This window comes from Nerophis ophidion, linkage group LG24 (assembly GCF_033978795.1).
Source record: "Nerophis ophidion isolate RoL-2023_Sa linkage group LG24, RoL_Noph_v1.0, whole genome shotgun sequence".
NCBI classification, from domain to species: domain Eukaryota; kingdom Metazoa; phylum Chordata; class Actinopteri; order Syngnathiformes; family Syngnathidae; genus Nerophis; species Nerophis ophidion.
In genome coordinates this window covers 1453480-1468355 of record NC_084634.1, presented here as the reverse complement: position 1 = coordinate 1468355, position 14876 = coordinate 1453480, and the positions used below count along the sequence as shown (strand labels likewise).

Sequence of the window (14876 nt, the reverse complement as noted above, 5' to 3'; positions counted from 1 at the left end):
GTTTTGTTGATGTTGACTGCCAGCTAATCGATGCTAAAATGCTATGCTAATCGACGCTAACATGCTATTTACCGGCGGTGCTAAAGCAGACATGGCGCAGAGATGTATGGATAACCTGCAAATGCATTTGCAACGATAGTCAACGAAATCACAAAGGTGAGTTTTGTTGATGTTGACTGCCAGCTAATCGATGCTAACATGCTACGCTAATCGACGCTGACATGCTATTTACTGGCGGTGCTAAAGCAGACATGGCACAGAGATGTATGGATAACCTGCAAATGCATTTGCAACGATAGTCAACGAAATCACAGAGGTGAGTTTTGTTGATGTTGACTGCCAGCTAATCGATGCTAAAATGCTACGCTAATCGACGCTAACATGCTATTTACTGGCGGTGCTAAAGCAGACATGGCGCAGAGATGTATGGATAACCTGTAGATGCATTTGCAACTAAATTACGTTTCCTTCCACCCACATTTAATGTGAAACAAACACTTACCAATCAACGGATTTAAGTTACTCCAGTGTCAAAAGATGCGAAAGTCCTGATCGTTTGGTCCGCACATTTTACCGGCGATGCTAATGCAGCTATTTGGCCATGCTATGACTATGAATTCGCTCAATAGCTATTCGCTCAATAGCTTCAGTTTCTTCTTCAATACTTTCATACTCCAACCATCTGTTTCAATACATGTGTAATCTGTTGAATCGCTTAAGTCGCTGAAATCCGAGTTTGAATCCGAGCTAATGTCGCTATATCTTGCTGTGGTATTCCCATTGTTTGTTTACATTGGCAGCACTGTGTGACGTCACAGGGAAATGGCCAGTGTCTTCATAGAGAGACGAAAATAAGGCACTTTAAAGCTTTATTTAGGGATATTCCGAGACCGGTAAAATTTTGAAAAAAAATTCAAAAAATACAACAAGCCACTGGGAACTGATTTTTACTGTTTTTAACCCTTTTGAAATTGTGATAATGTTCCCCTTTAACAACGTTCTTTATGGTTACGTCCCTACAGCGCATTCGGAAACTTCACTGAAATGCATTGAAGATGTGACTTAATTTAAGACTTTAAAACTCACCTTTTTCGCTTCCTTGGACGCCTTGGATGTCTTTTTCTTCTTCATTTTCTTGTCTTCCTGCTCGGGGTCGGACGTGATGGCGGGATTATCGATGCCACCCTTCCACGGGTCGGCAGGAGACAGCAAGGGGTCCTCCTCGCTGCCCCGATGAGCACGGCCCTTCTTCTTCTTTTGCGTGGCCATGCCCGTCTCCTCCCCGTCGCTGTCCGACTGCAAGCGCCTTTGGTAAGCCTTGGTTTTGCTGAACAGGATTTTGGAGCGATGTCTGTACTTGGAGGGCCGTCGTCCGGCCTGAGACCTGCGGTCGTATCCGTTCTCGTCCTCGCCTCCGCCGTGGAGGACGTAGGAGTTTCTGATTTTGATCAGGCGGCCGTGCGCGTCCTCAGGCTCGGCGTATATGTCGTCGTTGTTGAAGCCGGGCGTCCTCAGCATGGTGTCCACAGGGTCTGCATAGTTGTCTGAGGGATCCATATCGTTGGTGTGCGTCATGGTCCCACGCGGCGTTCTTCGGTTGCTTCGCATTCCAGCTTCAATGGTCTTAAGCAGGTTGGGGTCCAACTTTTTCACATTCGGCCTAGGAAGAGCCGGTTTGGGTCGGACAGGTGGAGGCACTTTGTGGTTGCGTTCTTGATCGCCGACGGGTGTGCTGTGGACCGGATACTCATTGCCCTCCAGGTCAATGCGGTACTTGGCCCGTTCGCTAGGTGTTGGAAGAAGCTGCACGTCATCGCCGATTGGACTGTACGGTGGGGGGGCTTCGTTGTCGTCATCAGATTCTGGGTAATAGGTGTTGTAGGCTGGGGAATGGCTATGGGGTGAGGTCTGGAAGACCTCTTCACTGGCGCCAGTGGTGCACTCCCTTGATGAGCTATCAAACAAAAAAGAACTCTCGATGTTTGGCTTTTTCTCCAGCACTTCGTTGAAGAAGGGCGTGAATACTTCGGTCTGCCTGTGGTACTGGGACAGCGAGTAAAGCGCTGTGAATTTGGCGGCAATCTCTGTGGCAATGTGCTCCCCTTCCGTCATCAAGTCCTTGATGGCGTCGTTTTCGAAGAAGTCCGCCTGGCTGTCCGTGATGGCCACCATTTGGACGGGGATCACGTCCTGCACCTCCGCCAGGAAGGCTCGGAGGGTCGCCATGGACGCCTTGCGTTTGGCCGAGTACACCAAGATGTAGCCGTGCACCAGCTCGTCCTTGCGCACGCCGATGGCAGAGTGATAGGAGAGGATGGTGACTTGAATCCTCCTCCTGCTGTCCCCAACGATCTTGTCCAGCATGAGCGTATTGCTCTGGCCCGGCTGCCCTGCGCTACAGCAGTGCGACTCCAGGAAAGGCGAGAGGATGAGGTCAACACTAAAGGGGTCCCAACACATGGCGCACATGACTATTCGCAGATCCACCTCAGACATGTCCTTGATTGAGGGCAGGGGGGCGAGGACATCAAAATTCTGCTTGAGCCCCTCCAGCACCGCTCGGAGGCTCTGCTTGATTTGGAACTCGGTAAACTTCCTGGGAAAGGCCCCGGACGGGATGTCTACGAAGGTGCACTGAAGCTTGTTTGCCAGCTGCTGGCCTTGGTGCCGCAGGATAGGTACGTTTTTACAAACACTGTCCCTCTGGTTGGCCAGGATGAGGATAAAAGGTAAAGGCGGAGCAAACCTCTCTCTTCTACTCTGGGCAATCTCTGCTCGGATCCTGCCAATGCAATCCCCGATACAGTTGAGGGACTCTATGGAGTTGAACACACAGAAGCAGCCGTGCGGCTTGAAAGTAGAGACCCAGGTATGGCTGAAAAGCAGCGTGGAGTTGACATCCGCAGGGAGGAGCTCCAGTTCATAAATTTTGCCGTCAAGTGTGTACTCGTCGTCTGTGGACTGAGCACGAATCTCATTGGCTAGTTCTTGAGAGAGACCCTCCCTTCCCAAGAGGCAGAGGTTGATCTTATCTATGTTGGCACTGTTGTAGTAGAGATTGGAGCGGCCGTGGTCGAGCTGTACCAGTCTGTTGGCTAAAACCTGCTCCACTTTCAGGTCCACGCAGTTTTGCCCGCTCAGGCATGTCTCCTTCGTCGGGTGGTACACAAAGCCAATGTGTTTGAGGAGGAGAGACTCTCTATCTGGGGCAAGTTTCTGCAACGCTCTGTATCTGGGCTCCTCATTTAACACGCTGTGGATTTCACTCATCTTGACAAAGCTCGGAGTGGCGTTCAGATCCAAGTCGTAGAAGAGCTCAGCGTGCTCAAAAAGCATTTCCTGAAAGTCCTCTTTGGCCCTTTCAACTATTTCCTGCTGGTGTCTACAGTAAACATCCCTCCTATCTGATTCTGTGATGTACTTGTAGGCTTCATCCTCCATGACAAAGCACATGACCTCTTCCCAAGGCTGTCCTGCACTGATAAAATGAACCCTCTCAAGCGTCTTCTTGAATCTCTCCTTCATCTCCCCCCTCCTCTTCTCAGAGAGCAGGTGCTGGACATGGCTATGGTAGATCCTCTCGCCGTCAGCCGTGTTCAGGAGGTCAAAGGGTATCCTCCGGTCACTGTTGTCAACGTGGTCCGTCTCGTCCCACGGCGTTTGCTCCAGTACCACGAACCAGCACTGGAAATCCGAACGGTTCCGAATGACACTCTGCGCCTCGGACCAGGTAAGGTGCTCGACCTCTTCTAAGCGACTCAGGAGGTTGTTGAGTGTTTTGGGCAGCGTTGTGAGGTACTCCTCTCTCCTCCTCCTAATGTGCTCCTGTTTCAGTTGTGCAATGTGCTTTGTGAACATGTTTCTTCCCTTTCTTGAGCCCTCCCAGGTGATGAAGTCCTCATAGTCCGCAATGCCCTTCATCTTACTGACCACTCCTTTCCATGTGGTGTGGTAATCTTTCACCATCTGCACCATCAGTTTCTCAAATCTCTCTGTTAGTGAGGCAACCAGCTGCCTTTGGACTTTGGAGGCGTCCAAGTACGGCACGGTTTTCGGCTTGCCTCGGGTCTTATCCAGCTGCTGTATGAGAGCGTTGAAGCAGAGCTCCACGTTGACGTTGGCGCGTGCCGACGTTTCAACGAGGAGTAAGTTCTTTTTGCTGGCAACAAAAGTCTGAAGGTCCCTCAGGTGCTGCTCTACAAACTCGTCACATTTTGTGGCGGCGACCACGACGGGTTTCTTTGACTTCACAATTTGGGAGTAGAGGCCGTTCACAAACTTCATTTGGTCGTCGAACCTCCTGTTGCAGCCTTTGCTCACGTCTATGCAGAGCACAAAGCCGTCAATGTTCAGCTTCCCATCGGGCATTTGCTTCTGCTCAAAGTCCTGCTCCAAGCCCAGCTGGTCGGTACAGATGTACATGAGCTTCTCTGCGGACTGCAGCTTGGTCGCCGCCGCACGTTTGCTGTACTGCTGCATGCTGGTAATCCGGTGGGGCTGAAACGTCTGGTCGTCGATGAACTCCGTCTGCTCGATGACTTGGATTTTACAATCCAGCCCTTCGTCCCCCCTGTAGGGAACCTCTCCCCAGTACAGGAAGTGGTCATTGTTCACCACGCGCCCCCCAAAGTCGATTGTGCTAAGCACAGAGGTGTGCTCGGAGTAGTAGTTGTCAGCCCTTCTCTTTCTCCGGCCCGGAGAGGCCAACCACGCTGACGGCGAATGTCGGAGGGCGGGCATCCTTATTCTTGGCCATTATACTCCCCCGCTCATCGCTGACTCGCTTCCAGGGAAAAAAGGTCACGGTGTCATTCCGGTCCTGCCCATCAGTGGCACGGAGGCACGCTCATCGTCAGATTCTCCTTCAGCCAGTGGCCACGCCCACTTTCCAGTTCTATCCCGGGCGGTCTGGTCTTCTTCCCCTCGTATCACCTGCAAGACAAACCATTCACAATTAGAGACAGATAACGGTAGCATAAAGCATGCATGGAGGCCACCACACAAAACAACTACCGTGTTATCAGGAATATTAGCCACTACCTCTTTCCCACGCTTTATCCCTGCGGCTTATAAAACGGTGCTGCAAATTTAGGAGTTTTTTTTCGCCAGCGGCCGTAATGTTTTCTTTTGAACTAATAGTTTCCATATACGCCAGCAAAGCCACTAAATAGGTGTGTTATTGTTCGTGCTACGGCGGACGCAAAATCGTATGGATTTTTCATTCGTCATTACAAGCAACGTTTGTCAGTTTGACAATATAACTAAAATAATTCTTACTTAGTAACCAATCCCATTTGTGATGAGCTAGCTAGTAGTGGACCACCTCTCTTATTGAGTCCGTTTAGCTAAGGGGTAGGGAACCTATGGCTCGGGAGCCAGATGTGGCTCTTTTGATGACTGCATCTGGCTCCCGAATAAATCTGAGCTGGCATTGCTTAACACGATAAATAATGAATAATTCCACTTGTAATCACAGTGTTAAAAATAATGTTCAAAATATAAAACATTCTCATGCATTTTTAATTCCATCCATCCGTTTCTACCGCACCTGTTCAAGAAGTTGCGTTAATGGTAAGAAGTTTTTTATTTATTATTGGTTAGTGTGGGACTTGCCCTCCTGGGGGTTCTTCAGACCACCAAGCACCGACATGAGAGCCTGTTTCAGGGTTACGATATTGTTTTATTTTTCAATAAGTCCCTCAGTTGCTTTCCAGCAATTGTATTTTTCTTTTTCGTTTTCGCCCGCGCTCTGGCTCCAGCCCCAACCCCGTCTCTCCTCCTGGCTAATGCTTATAACAGAGTGACAGGTGATTAGATAACAAGGCCCAGGTGGGCCGTCTACGCACCTGTCGCTGATTTAGAGGCCGGTCCTGGCAAACCCCAGTTCATTGCAGGCCCACAGGCCACGCCCCCTCCATAGTTCGCTTCAGAATAACAATGTTATTACAAAGAATAAGAGACCTATTATACTCTAGAAATGTTGGTCTTACTTAAAAATGCATGCGTTTGGTTGTGTTCAGTGTTAAAAAAAATATATTATATGGCTCTTACGGAAATACATTTTAAAATATTCGGCTTTTTGGCTCTCTCAGCCAAAAAGGTTCCCGACCCCTGGTTTAGCTGATAAGAGAGCTAGCCGGGAGTGGACCACTCCACTTATTGAGTCTGTTTAGCTGATAGGAGAGCTAGCCGGGAGTGGACCACCTGTCTTATTGAGTCTGTTTAACTGATAGGAGAGCTAGCCAGTAGTGGGCCACACCTCCTATTGAGTCAGTTTAACTGATAGGAGAGCTAGTCGGGAGTGAACTACCTCTCTTATTGAGTCTGTTTAACTGATAGGAGAGCTAGTCGGGAGTGAACTACCTCTCTTATTGAGTCTGTTTAACTGATAGGAGAGCTAGTCGGGAGTGAACTACCTCTCTTATTGAGTCTGTTTAACTGATAGGAGAGCTAGTCGGGAGTGGACCAGCTCTCTTATTGAGTCCGTTTAACTGATAGGAGAGCTAGCTAGTAGTGGACCACCTGTCTTATTGAGTCCGTTTAGCTGATTGGAGAGCTAGTCGGTAGTGGACCACTTCTTTTATTGAGTCTGTTTAGCTGATTGAAGAGCTAGTCGGATGTGGACCACTCCTCTTATTGAGTCTGTTTAACTGATAGGAGAGCTAGTCGGGAGTGGACCACCTCTCTTATTGAGTCCGTTTAGCTGATAGTAGAGCTAGTTGCTAGTAGACCACTTCTTTTATTGAGTCTGTTTAGCTGATTGAAGAGCTAGTCGGATGTGGACCACTCCTCTTATTGAGTCTGTTTAACTGATAGGAGAGCTAGTCGGGAGTGGACCACTCCTCTTATTGAGTCTGTTTAACTGATAGGAGAGCTAGTCGGGAGTGAACTACCTCTCTTATTGAGTCTGTTTAACTGATAGGAGAGCTAGTCGGGAGTGGACCAGCTCTCTTATTGAGTCTGTTTAACTGATAGGAGAGCTAGTCGCTAGTAGACCACTTCTTTTATTGAGTCTGTTTAGCTGATTGAAGAGCTAGCCGGGAGTGGACCACTCAATTGGAGAGCTAGACGGTAGTGGACCACCTCTCTTATTGAGTCCGTTTAGCTGATAGGAGAGCTAGTTGGTAGTGGACCACTCCCTTTATTGAGTCTGTTTAGCTGATTGGGGAGCTAGCCGGTAGCTAGCGAGTCCATGACGATGACATGTGTTTTGTTTTGCTGCCAGGTGACATGCACCGTTTGGGCACACTTAAGGTAAGCAAATAAACATTTACAAAATCCTTCGCACCGGTATATATCTGCGGCTTTTGATCTGGTGAAGCTAATATATGTAAACATATTTACTTATTTTCTTATTATCGCCCGGATTTGAGCGTAGCTTGTTGCTTTAGTTGCCCTACGCCTCGGAGAAACAAAGAACAGACTGACCTGCCGTTACACTGACATCATCTATCCTGATCAGGTAAAAGAGACGGCCTTAAAACGGAACAATCACGAACGAAACGGAATGCAAATCATTTCAGCACTTCTTCATGCTGAAAAGGCACACGTGACATCAAGCGAGAGTGCCACCGATGCCACTCTTCCTCCCGCTCCCGTGCGGGGAAAAATAAGTCGTTTGAAGCGATTTGTGCCGAGGCGGGATAAAAATGGCATGCGAGTCTGGCCCTTTGACAGCCATTGACCTAGAAACGATTGGCTCCGAAAGCAGAGAACTCAAGTAGACCGGCTACCGACGTGGACCACACCGTCCCGGGTGTCCAAGGTAGGCTTGAATAAAATCATCCCGCCGCGAAAAAAAGAGACAAGCGGCCTTTCTGCGGGTTATCAAGGCCGACTGAGCCTGAAGGCAAGCGTGACCCGGCGGGAGGGAGATGATTGATGACCGTCGAGATGATTGCGTCCTTCCCAGTGTTTCGCCCGCCGATGGCAATCAGACTGCGAGGGAGCGCGCTCGAGCCAAGAACGTGCAAGCGTGCGGGAATTTCAGTCCACTGAGGAGGAAGCTTGAGAAAATATCATGTTTCCGGGGGGAGGGGAGGCTTCGGCAACCAGACGATTACGACTCCCGTACTCGCCGAAACCTCAAGAACGCAGGGCCACAACAAACACAACAAGCCTGGTGTTTAGTCACCTGTCAGTCCCGGGGACACGCCCACGACATTTGGGTGATGTCAGCGGGAGGACGGTCGAGCGGGTATGGCAGGTTTGCAACCCACAACTGTTATTGTGCAACACCGGGAGACACCGCTCCGTTACTGACGACCTTCATCCGCAGCCAACGTAAGAGAAGTCGGTGGATTCCTGCACCGCCAACTATCGCGTTTACAAAACGACAGCTGAAAAAAAAGAATGAGCAATAGTATCGTTTTTGGCCGATTGCCCCGACTGAACATTCTTCATTGCTGGTCCTCGTCCAGACCGCAGTGTTTATGTGGGTCACTCACCCGTATCCAAACATCTGGTTCACATCTTTGGCCAGGCACAAGCCCAGTTCCTATTCTCGCCTGCGTCCTAGAAATGTGTCAACAAACACAAGACGGAGCTTGTAGATCAGGGCTGCCCAAAGTGAGGCCCGGGGTCCAATGGCAGCCCGCACTTACTTTAAAGGCCTACTGAAAGCCACTACTAGCGACCACGCAGTCTGATAGTTTATATATCAATGATGAAATATTAACATTGCAACACATGCCAATACGGCCGCTTTAGTTTACGAAATTGCAATTTTAAATTTCGCGTGGAAGTATCATGCTAAAATGCATTGTAGAGGACATTTTGTTCCAGCACCGTTCCCAGCTATAAGTCGTCTGTTTGCATCGCATAATTCCACAGTATTTCGGACATCTGTGTTGCTGAATCTTTTGCAATTTGTTCAATGAATAATGGAGACATCAAAGAAGAACGCTGTAGATGGGAAGCGGCGTATTGCGGCCGCCTTTAGCAACACAAACAAAGCCGGTCTTTCATTGTTTACATTCCCGAAAGATGACGGTCAAGCTTTACTATGGAACAGAGATGTCCAGCGAACACGGTTGGATTGGACCACACACACAAAGTACAGTGTTTTATGCAGCGATCATTTCGAAAGATCGTGTTTCGAAGATCTTGCGAAGGGCAGAGATGGGCATCGCCATCGCCCGTCGACTGGTGCAGAAGAAAGGCGCGGGGCCGACATTCAGGATGTACAGGTACGACCATATAAACACTAGTAACACAATAACCAGATAAGGGATTTTCCAGAATTACCCTAGTAAATGTGTCTAATAACATCTGAATCGCTCCCACTGCCCTCGTCTTTTTTTTTTCTTTTCTAGTCTTTCACTCTCACTTTCCTCATCCACGAATCTTTCATTCTCGCTCAAATTAATGGGGAAATTGTCGCTTTTTCTCGGTCTAAATCGCTCTCGCTGCTGGTGGCCATGATTGTAAACAATGTTCAGATGTGAGGAGCTCCACAACCCGTGACGTCACGCACACATGGTCTGCTACTTCCGGTACAGGCAAGGCTTTTTTTATTAGCGACCAAAAGTTGCGAACTTTATCGTGGATGTTCTCTACTAAATCCTTTCAGCAAAAATATGGCAATATCGCGAAATGATGAAGTATGACACATAGAATGGAGCTGCTATCCCCCTTTAAATAACAACATCTCATTTCAGTAGGCCTTTAAAAACTACTATTAGAATCACCAGATAGATCTGAAGTTGATCTAAAAATGTAAGCGGTGCGCTTGTCACGCCAATTATTGATTGGTCGTAGAGCTGAAACGATTCCTCGAGTAACTCGAGTAATTCGATTATTCCAGGAATTTTCAATGCCCCGAGGCGCCGAGTTATTTTTTACGGCATTTTGCCTCCTCGTTTAGTGAACAGTGGTCAAAGCTCAGGTTTGGCAGGGACTGTTTAGGTGTTGCAGAGCGTGTTTACGTCACAGATCAAAGACTGCACTACACCGCTCTTTTAAATACGCTGGAGTTTGGAAATCTCTTTGGCCGACGTCAGCAGAAAGCAGAGGACAAGAGCCGTGGCAAGACCATGGAGTTAGGAAACGACAAAAGTCGCTAAGGTGTGGGAACACTTCACACTAAAAAACGCAGAAGCATGCAAACATTGCAAAGATGAGCTGGCATACCACAATAGCTAAGGGTGTAACGGTACGTGTATTCGTATTGAACCGTTTCGGTACGAGGGTTTCGGTTGGGTTCGGAGGCACACCGAACGAGTACACATGCTAGCAGCGACCGGGCTAGGACAACATGTAAAAGCCAGAGCTAGAAGACCCATCCTGCCTCGTTAACATCTACCGTTTGGGAACACCTTGGCTGCGCGATACAACAATGGAGGACGGAGGTTTGCCGAGATTGTTCAGCAGCTGCTTCTGACACATTCCCTGCTTCTGGCTCCCATACCGTAGGCGAGGAGCGCAGGGCTGATGTATTCTCACGGGAAACAACCTTCACTCTAACCGGCAGTGGGTCTCCACAGCTCCGGACTCCAGGGTAAATGAATAGTCTGGCGATTAGTTGCTAATCGTGGCTGTATTGAGGATTTCCACACAGCCAATCCAACAAAACACCAGCCACTCCCCGCACTCACTGACGTTACATGCTGTCACATAATAAAAGGGCCACACACACACATACGCTACTCTCATAACACATGCTAACCCATTTGAAGTGTCACCACCGCATGCAAGCAGCCTCTCCTCGGCGAGTCAGGCAGGGTTAAGGCAATAACAAATGTTTTTATAGCAGCAGATTTAAGTCCATATTGCATTAAAAACTAGATTTTGACCTACTTCTATGGTGGAAAAACAATGAGCCCATATATCCTCTTACTGCCAAGTTAGCCAGGCTGGGGGTGAAAAGAAAAGGTAATCTGAGGCTGAGTTGACTTGAAACTGTTTAATGTTGCACTTTTTATACGTAGAAGAAAAGTTTTGTCATTTTATTTAATCTGAGCAAGAGTTTGAGGCAGTTTAATGTTGATTAACATGGACCCCGACTTAAACAAGTTGAAAAATGTATTGGGGTGTTACCATTTAGTGGTCAATTGTACAGAATATGTACTGTACTGTGCAATCTACTAATAAAAGTTTCAATCAATCAATCAATCAAAAAAAGGACTTTATATGTAGAATGGTTTCTTAAGAAAACCTTTCTGTGCCTTATTTTATTTAGTTTTTATTTTATATATGTTGACCACATAAACCCTGGCAATGGACCCTGTGTATATATATATATATATATATATATATATATATATATATATATATATATATATATATATATATATATATATACAGTATATGTTATGCCATTGTTTACAAATTTGGTAAATAAATAACCAAAAAATTTATATTTTGTTGTTTTCTTACTGTACCGAAAATGAACCGAACCGTGACCTCTAAACCGAGGTACGTACCGAACCGAAATTTTCGTGTACTGTTAAGCTCCTAACAATAGCACAAGTTCCATGCTGTAGCACCTGTCGAGATAGCATCTGATTGAGGGACGTCCGGAGGCGAGGTAAGTCAAGTTGTGTTTGTAAAATAAATGTTATTGTTGTTGTTGTTGTCTTTATTAAGTGGTTTGTCTTTTTATATTGTTTGTGTATTGCTGGAAGGTTGAAAACAACTCAGCGGATTTGCGTGGAGAAAACCACCGTTTAAACGGCATCATATAATAATCATCAAAAACGCAACGAGAAACAAGAACTTCGTTTATGCGGTCACACCACACAGCACGTAGGGCTGTTTTCAGAAAAGCACACAAATTGGCACAATAGATCACACGGACGCATTTCAGCTGTGCGTGTCAGCCTTCAATAATGAAAACAGGCATTTAGGAAATAAAAGACAATTAGGCCAAACGCAATAATTGAGGGCACATCTCAACATGTATAATTAAACCTTAATTCAGCAAAAATATGATTTAGTCGATAGAATACTCGAATACTAAAAGAAACCACCATTTAAACAGCACCATACAGGTATATTAACCATCAAAAACGCATGGGAGACGAGAACTTTGTTTATGCGGTCACACCACACGGCACAAAGGGCTGTGAGCGCATCAGTTTTTCATAGCACACACAAATTGGCACGATCAACAACACAGACGCATTTCAGCTGTGCGTGTCAGCCTTCAATAATGAAAACAGGCATTTAGGAAACAAAAGAATTAGGCCAAACGCAATAATTGATGGCACAACTTAACATGTATAATTAAACTTTAATTATGCAAAAATATGATGTAGTCGATAGAATACTCGAATACTAAAAGAAACCACCATTTAAACGGCACCATACAGGTATATTAACCATCAAAAACGCATGGGAGACGAGAACTTTGTTTATGCGGTCACACCACACATCGCATAGGGCTGTGAGCGCACCAGTTTTTCTTAGCACACACAAATTGGCACAATCAACCACACGGACGCACTTCAGCTGTGCATGTCAGCCTTCAATAATGAAAAAAGTAATTTAGGAAATAAAACACAATTAGGCCAAACGCAATAATTGAGGGCACATCTCAACATGTATAATTAAACCTTAATTCGGCAAAAATATGATTATGTCGATAGAATACTCGAATACTAATCGAATACTAATCCAAACCACCATTTAAACAGCACCACACAGGTATATTAACCATCAAAAACGCACGGGAGACGAGAACTTTGTTTATGCGGTCACACCACACGGCACACAGGGCTGTGAGCGCATCAGTTTTTCTTAGCACACAAAAATTGGCACAATCAACCACACGAAAGCAATTCAGCTGTGCGTGTCAGCCTTCAATAATGAAAACAGGCATTTAGGAAATAAAAGACAATTAGGCCAAATGCAACCTTTAGATGGGCTTTTACAAAAATAAGCCACTTGGGATAAAATCTGGCGCCATTTTTTGATCGTACGATCTGTAGATTTCCCGGTAAAAAAAAAAAGACCTGGCAGCTCAGTCGCAGGAATTTTACCGTAGAAAAAATAAAAGTCGCTTTTTTTTACCGCGTTATCTACCGCTGTTTTTGTTTTGTTTTTACTGGTAATTAGGAAAGTAACAATATAAGAAATAAGGTCAGAGAAAAATAATAAAATGATAAAAGAATGCAAAAAAAAAGTGAACAGAATTTAAACCATATAAAAGAAGGAATATAGAAGGTAAAAAAAAGATAAATAAAAAGGTACACAAAGAGACAGGTGAAGGTAAGCAAAAGGAAAATTAGCAATTAAAAAGGATAAGGTAAATAAAAGGTACATTATATAGAAGGTAAATGATGATAATCAAATAAAAATAAATAAATAAATAAATAAAATAGATGGCCAAGGAAGTTAAAAATAATATTTAAAAATAAGTTATATAGAAGGTAAAGAAAGGTAAATACAAGTAAAAGAAGGAATATAGGAGGTAATATGCGCTGGAGCCTATTGCAGCTGCATCGGGGCGGAAGGCGGAGTACACCCTGGACAAGTCGCCACCTCATCACAGGGCCAACACAGATAGACAACATTTTAGTGTTGCCAATCAACCTATCCCCAGGTGCATGTCTTTGGAGGTGGGAGGGGCCTATCCCCAGGTGCATGTCTTTGGAGGTGGGAGGGGCCTATCCCCAGGTGCATGTCTTTGGAGGTGGGAGGGGCCTATCCCCAGGTGCATGTCTTTGGAGGTGGGAGGGGCCTAGCCCCAGGTGCATGTCTTTGGAGGTGGGAGGGGCCTATCCCCAGGTGCATGTCTTTAGAGGTGGGAGGGGCCTATCCCCAGGTGCATGTCTTTGGAGGTGGGAGGAAGCCGGAGTACTCGGAGGGAACCCACGCAGTCACGGGGAGAACATGCAAACTCCACACAGAAAGATCCCGAGCCCAGGATTGAACCCAGGACTACTCAGGACCTTAGTATTGTGAGGCATACACACTAACCCCTCTTCCACCGTGCTGCACGTAAATAAAGGTCAAATAAGTTAAATAGAAGGTCAAAAGTCAATAAAAGGTAAAAAAAAGGAGAATAATAATGTAAATAAAAGGTAAAAGACAATCAAAGAATGTAAATAGGAGTAAACTAGAAGATAAAAGAAGGAAACTAGAAGGTAAAACACATTTTAAAATAGAAGGTAAAAGACAAACAAATACGGTAAATAGAAGATAAGAAGAAAATACAATGTCAAATAATATAAAAAAAGGTAAAAAAGCGATATAAAGAATAAGCGATGATAAATAGAATGAAAACAGAAGGAAACAAAAAGGTCAAATAAAAGGTCAAAGGGAGAATTTGTATTTGTTGGGGGTTTTTTAAAGTCGTGTTTTGGGCCGAGTGAGTTTATCCGATTAACCAAACAAAATAAGTGATGCCTGCTTACTAAAATAATCGATAACTACAACTCTATTTTTCTTCGTATCAGTGGATATTGATCCCGATAGAAATGAAATATGCATTCCATCTGAACGTTGTGGTTACTTGTTATCACGCTTTCACCTTATGTTCACATGACAGCACTCTAGTCTTAAAGAGCTCAACAGTTCACAACAATTCAGCATTATTTTTGAACAATGGCGGTAAAAAAATAATAATGTATGACTTCTTTTTAACACTTTAATAACTGAGACCGTGTTGGCTCCCTAAGTCCTTTAGTGTCACATTTTTAAACACTCATTGTTCAAAAATGTTATGAACTAAAATAAAACTATATTTTTTTATGTTTTATGCCATGAAATTTTAAAGAAAAGAAACTAAATATGCAATATCGCCCTCAAATATTTTTCAAAATGAAATATTTGATATGAAACAATTGTAGCCTTAAATAGCTAAATAGTTCATAACAATTCATCATTATTTTTGAAAAATGACGGTCAAAACTAATAAAAAATGACTGAGAGGG

The 14876-nt window shown here is 45.3% G+C and overlaps 1 protein-coding gene across 1 annotated transcript in view; it reads right to left on the bottom strand.

Annotated features, from left to right (window-relative positions):
• The window catches only part of arhgap5 (Rho GTPase activating protein 5), a 64055-nt gene that overhangs the window by 45344 nt on the left and 3835 nt on the right, over nucleotides 1-14876 (bottom strand). Inside the window, 2 exon segments of the mRNA XM_061886299.1 lie at nucleotides 1087-4675; nucleotides 4677-4932. Coding sequence (XP_061742283.1) covers nucleotides 1087-4675; nucleotides 4677-4756 — 3669 coding nt within the window. The 5' untranslated portion in view covers nucleotides 4757-4932.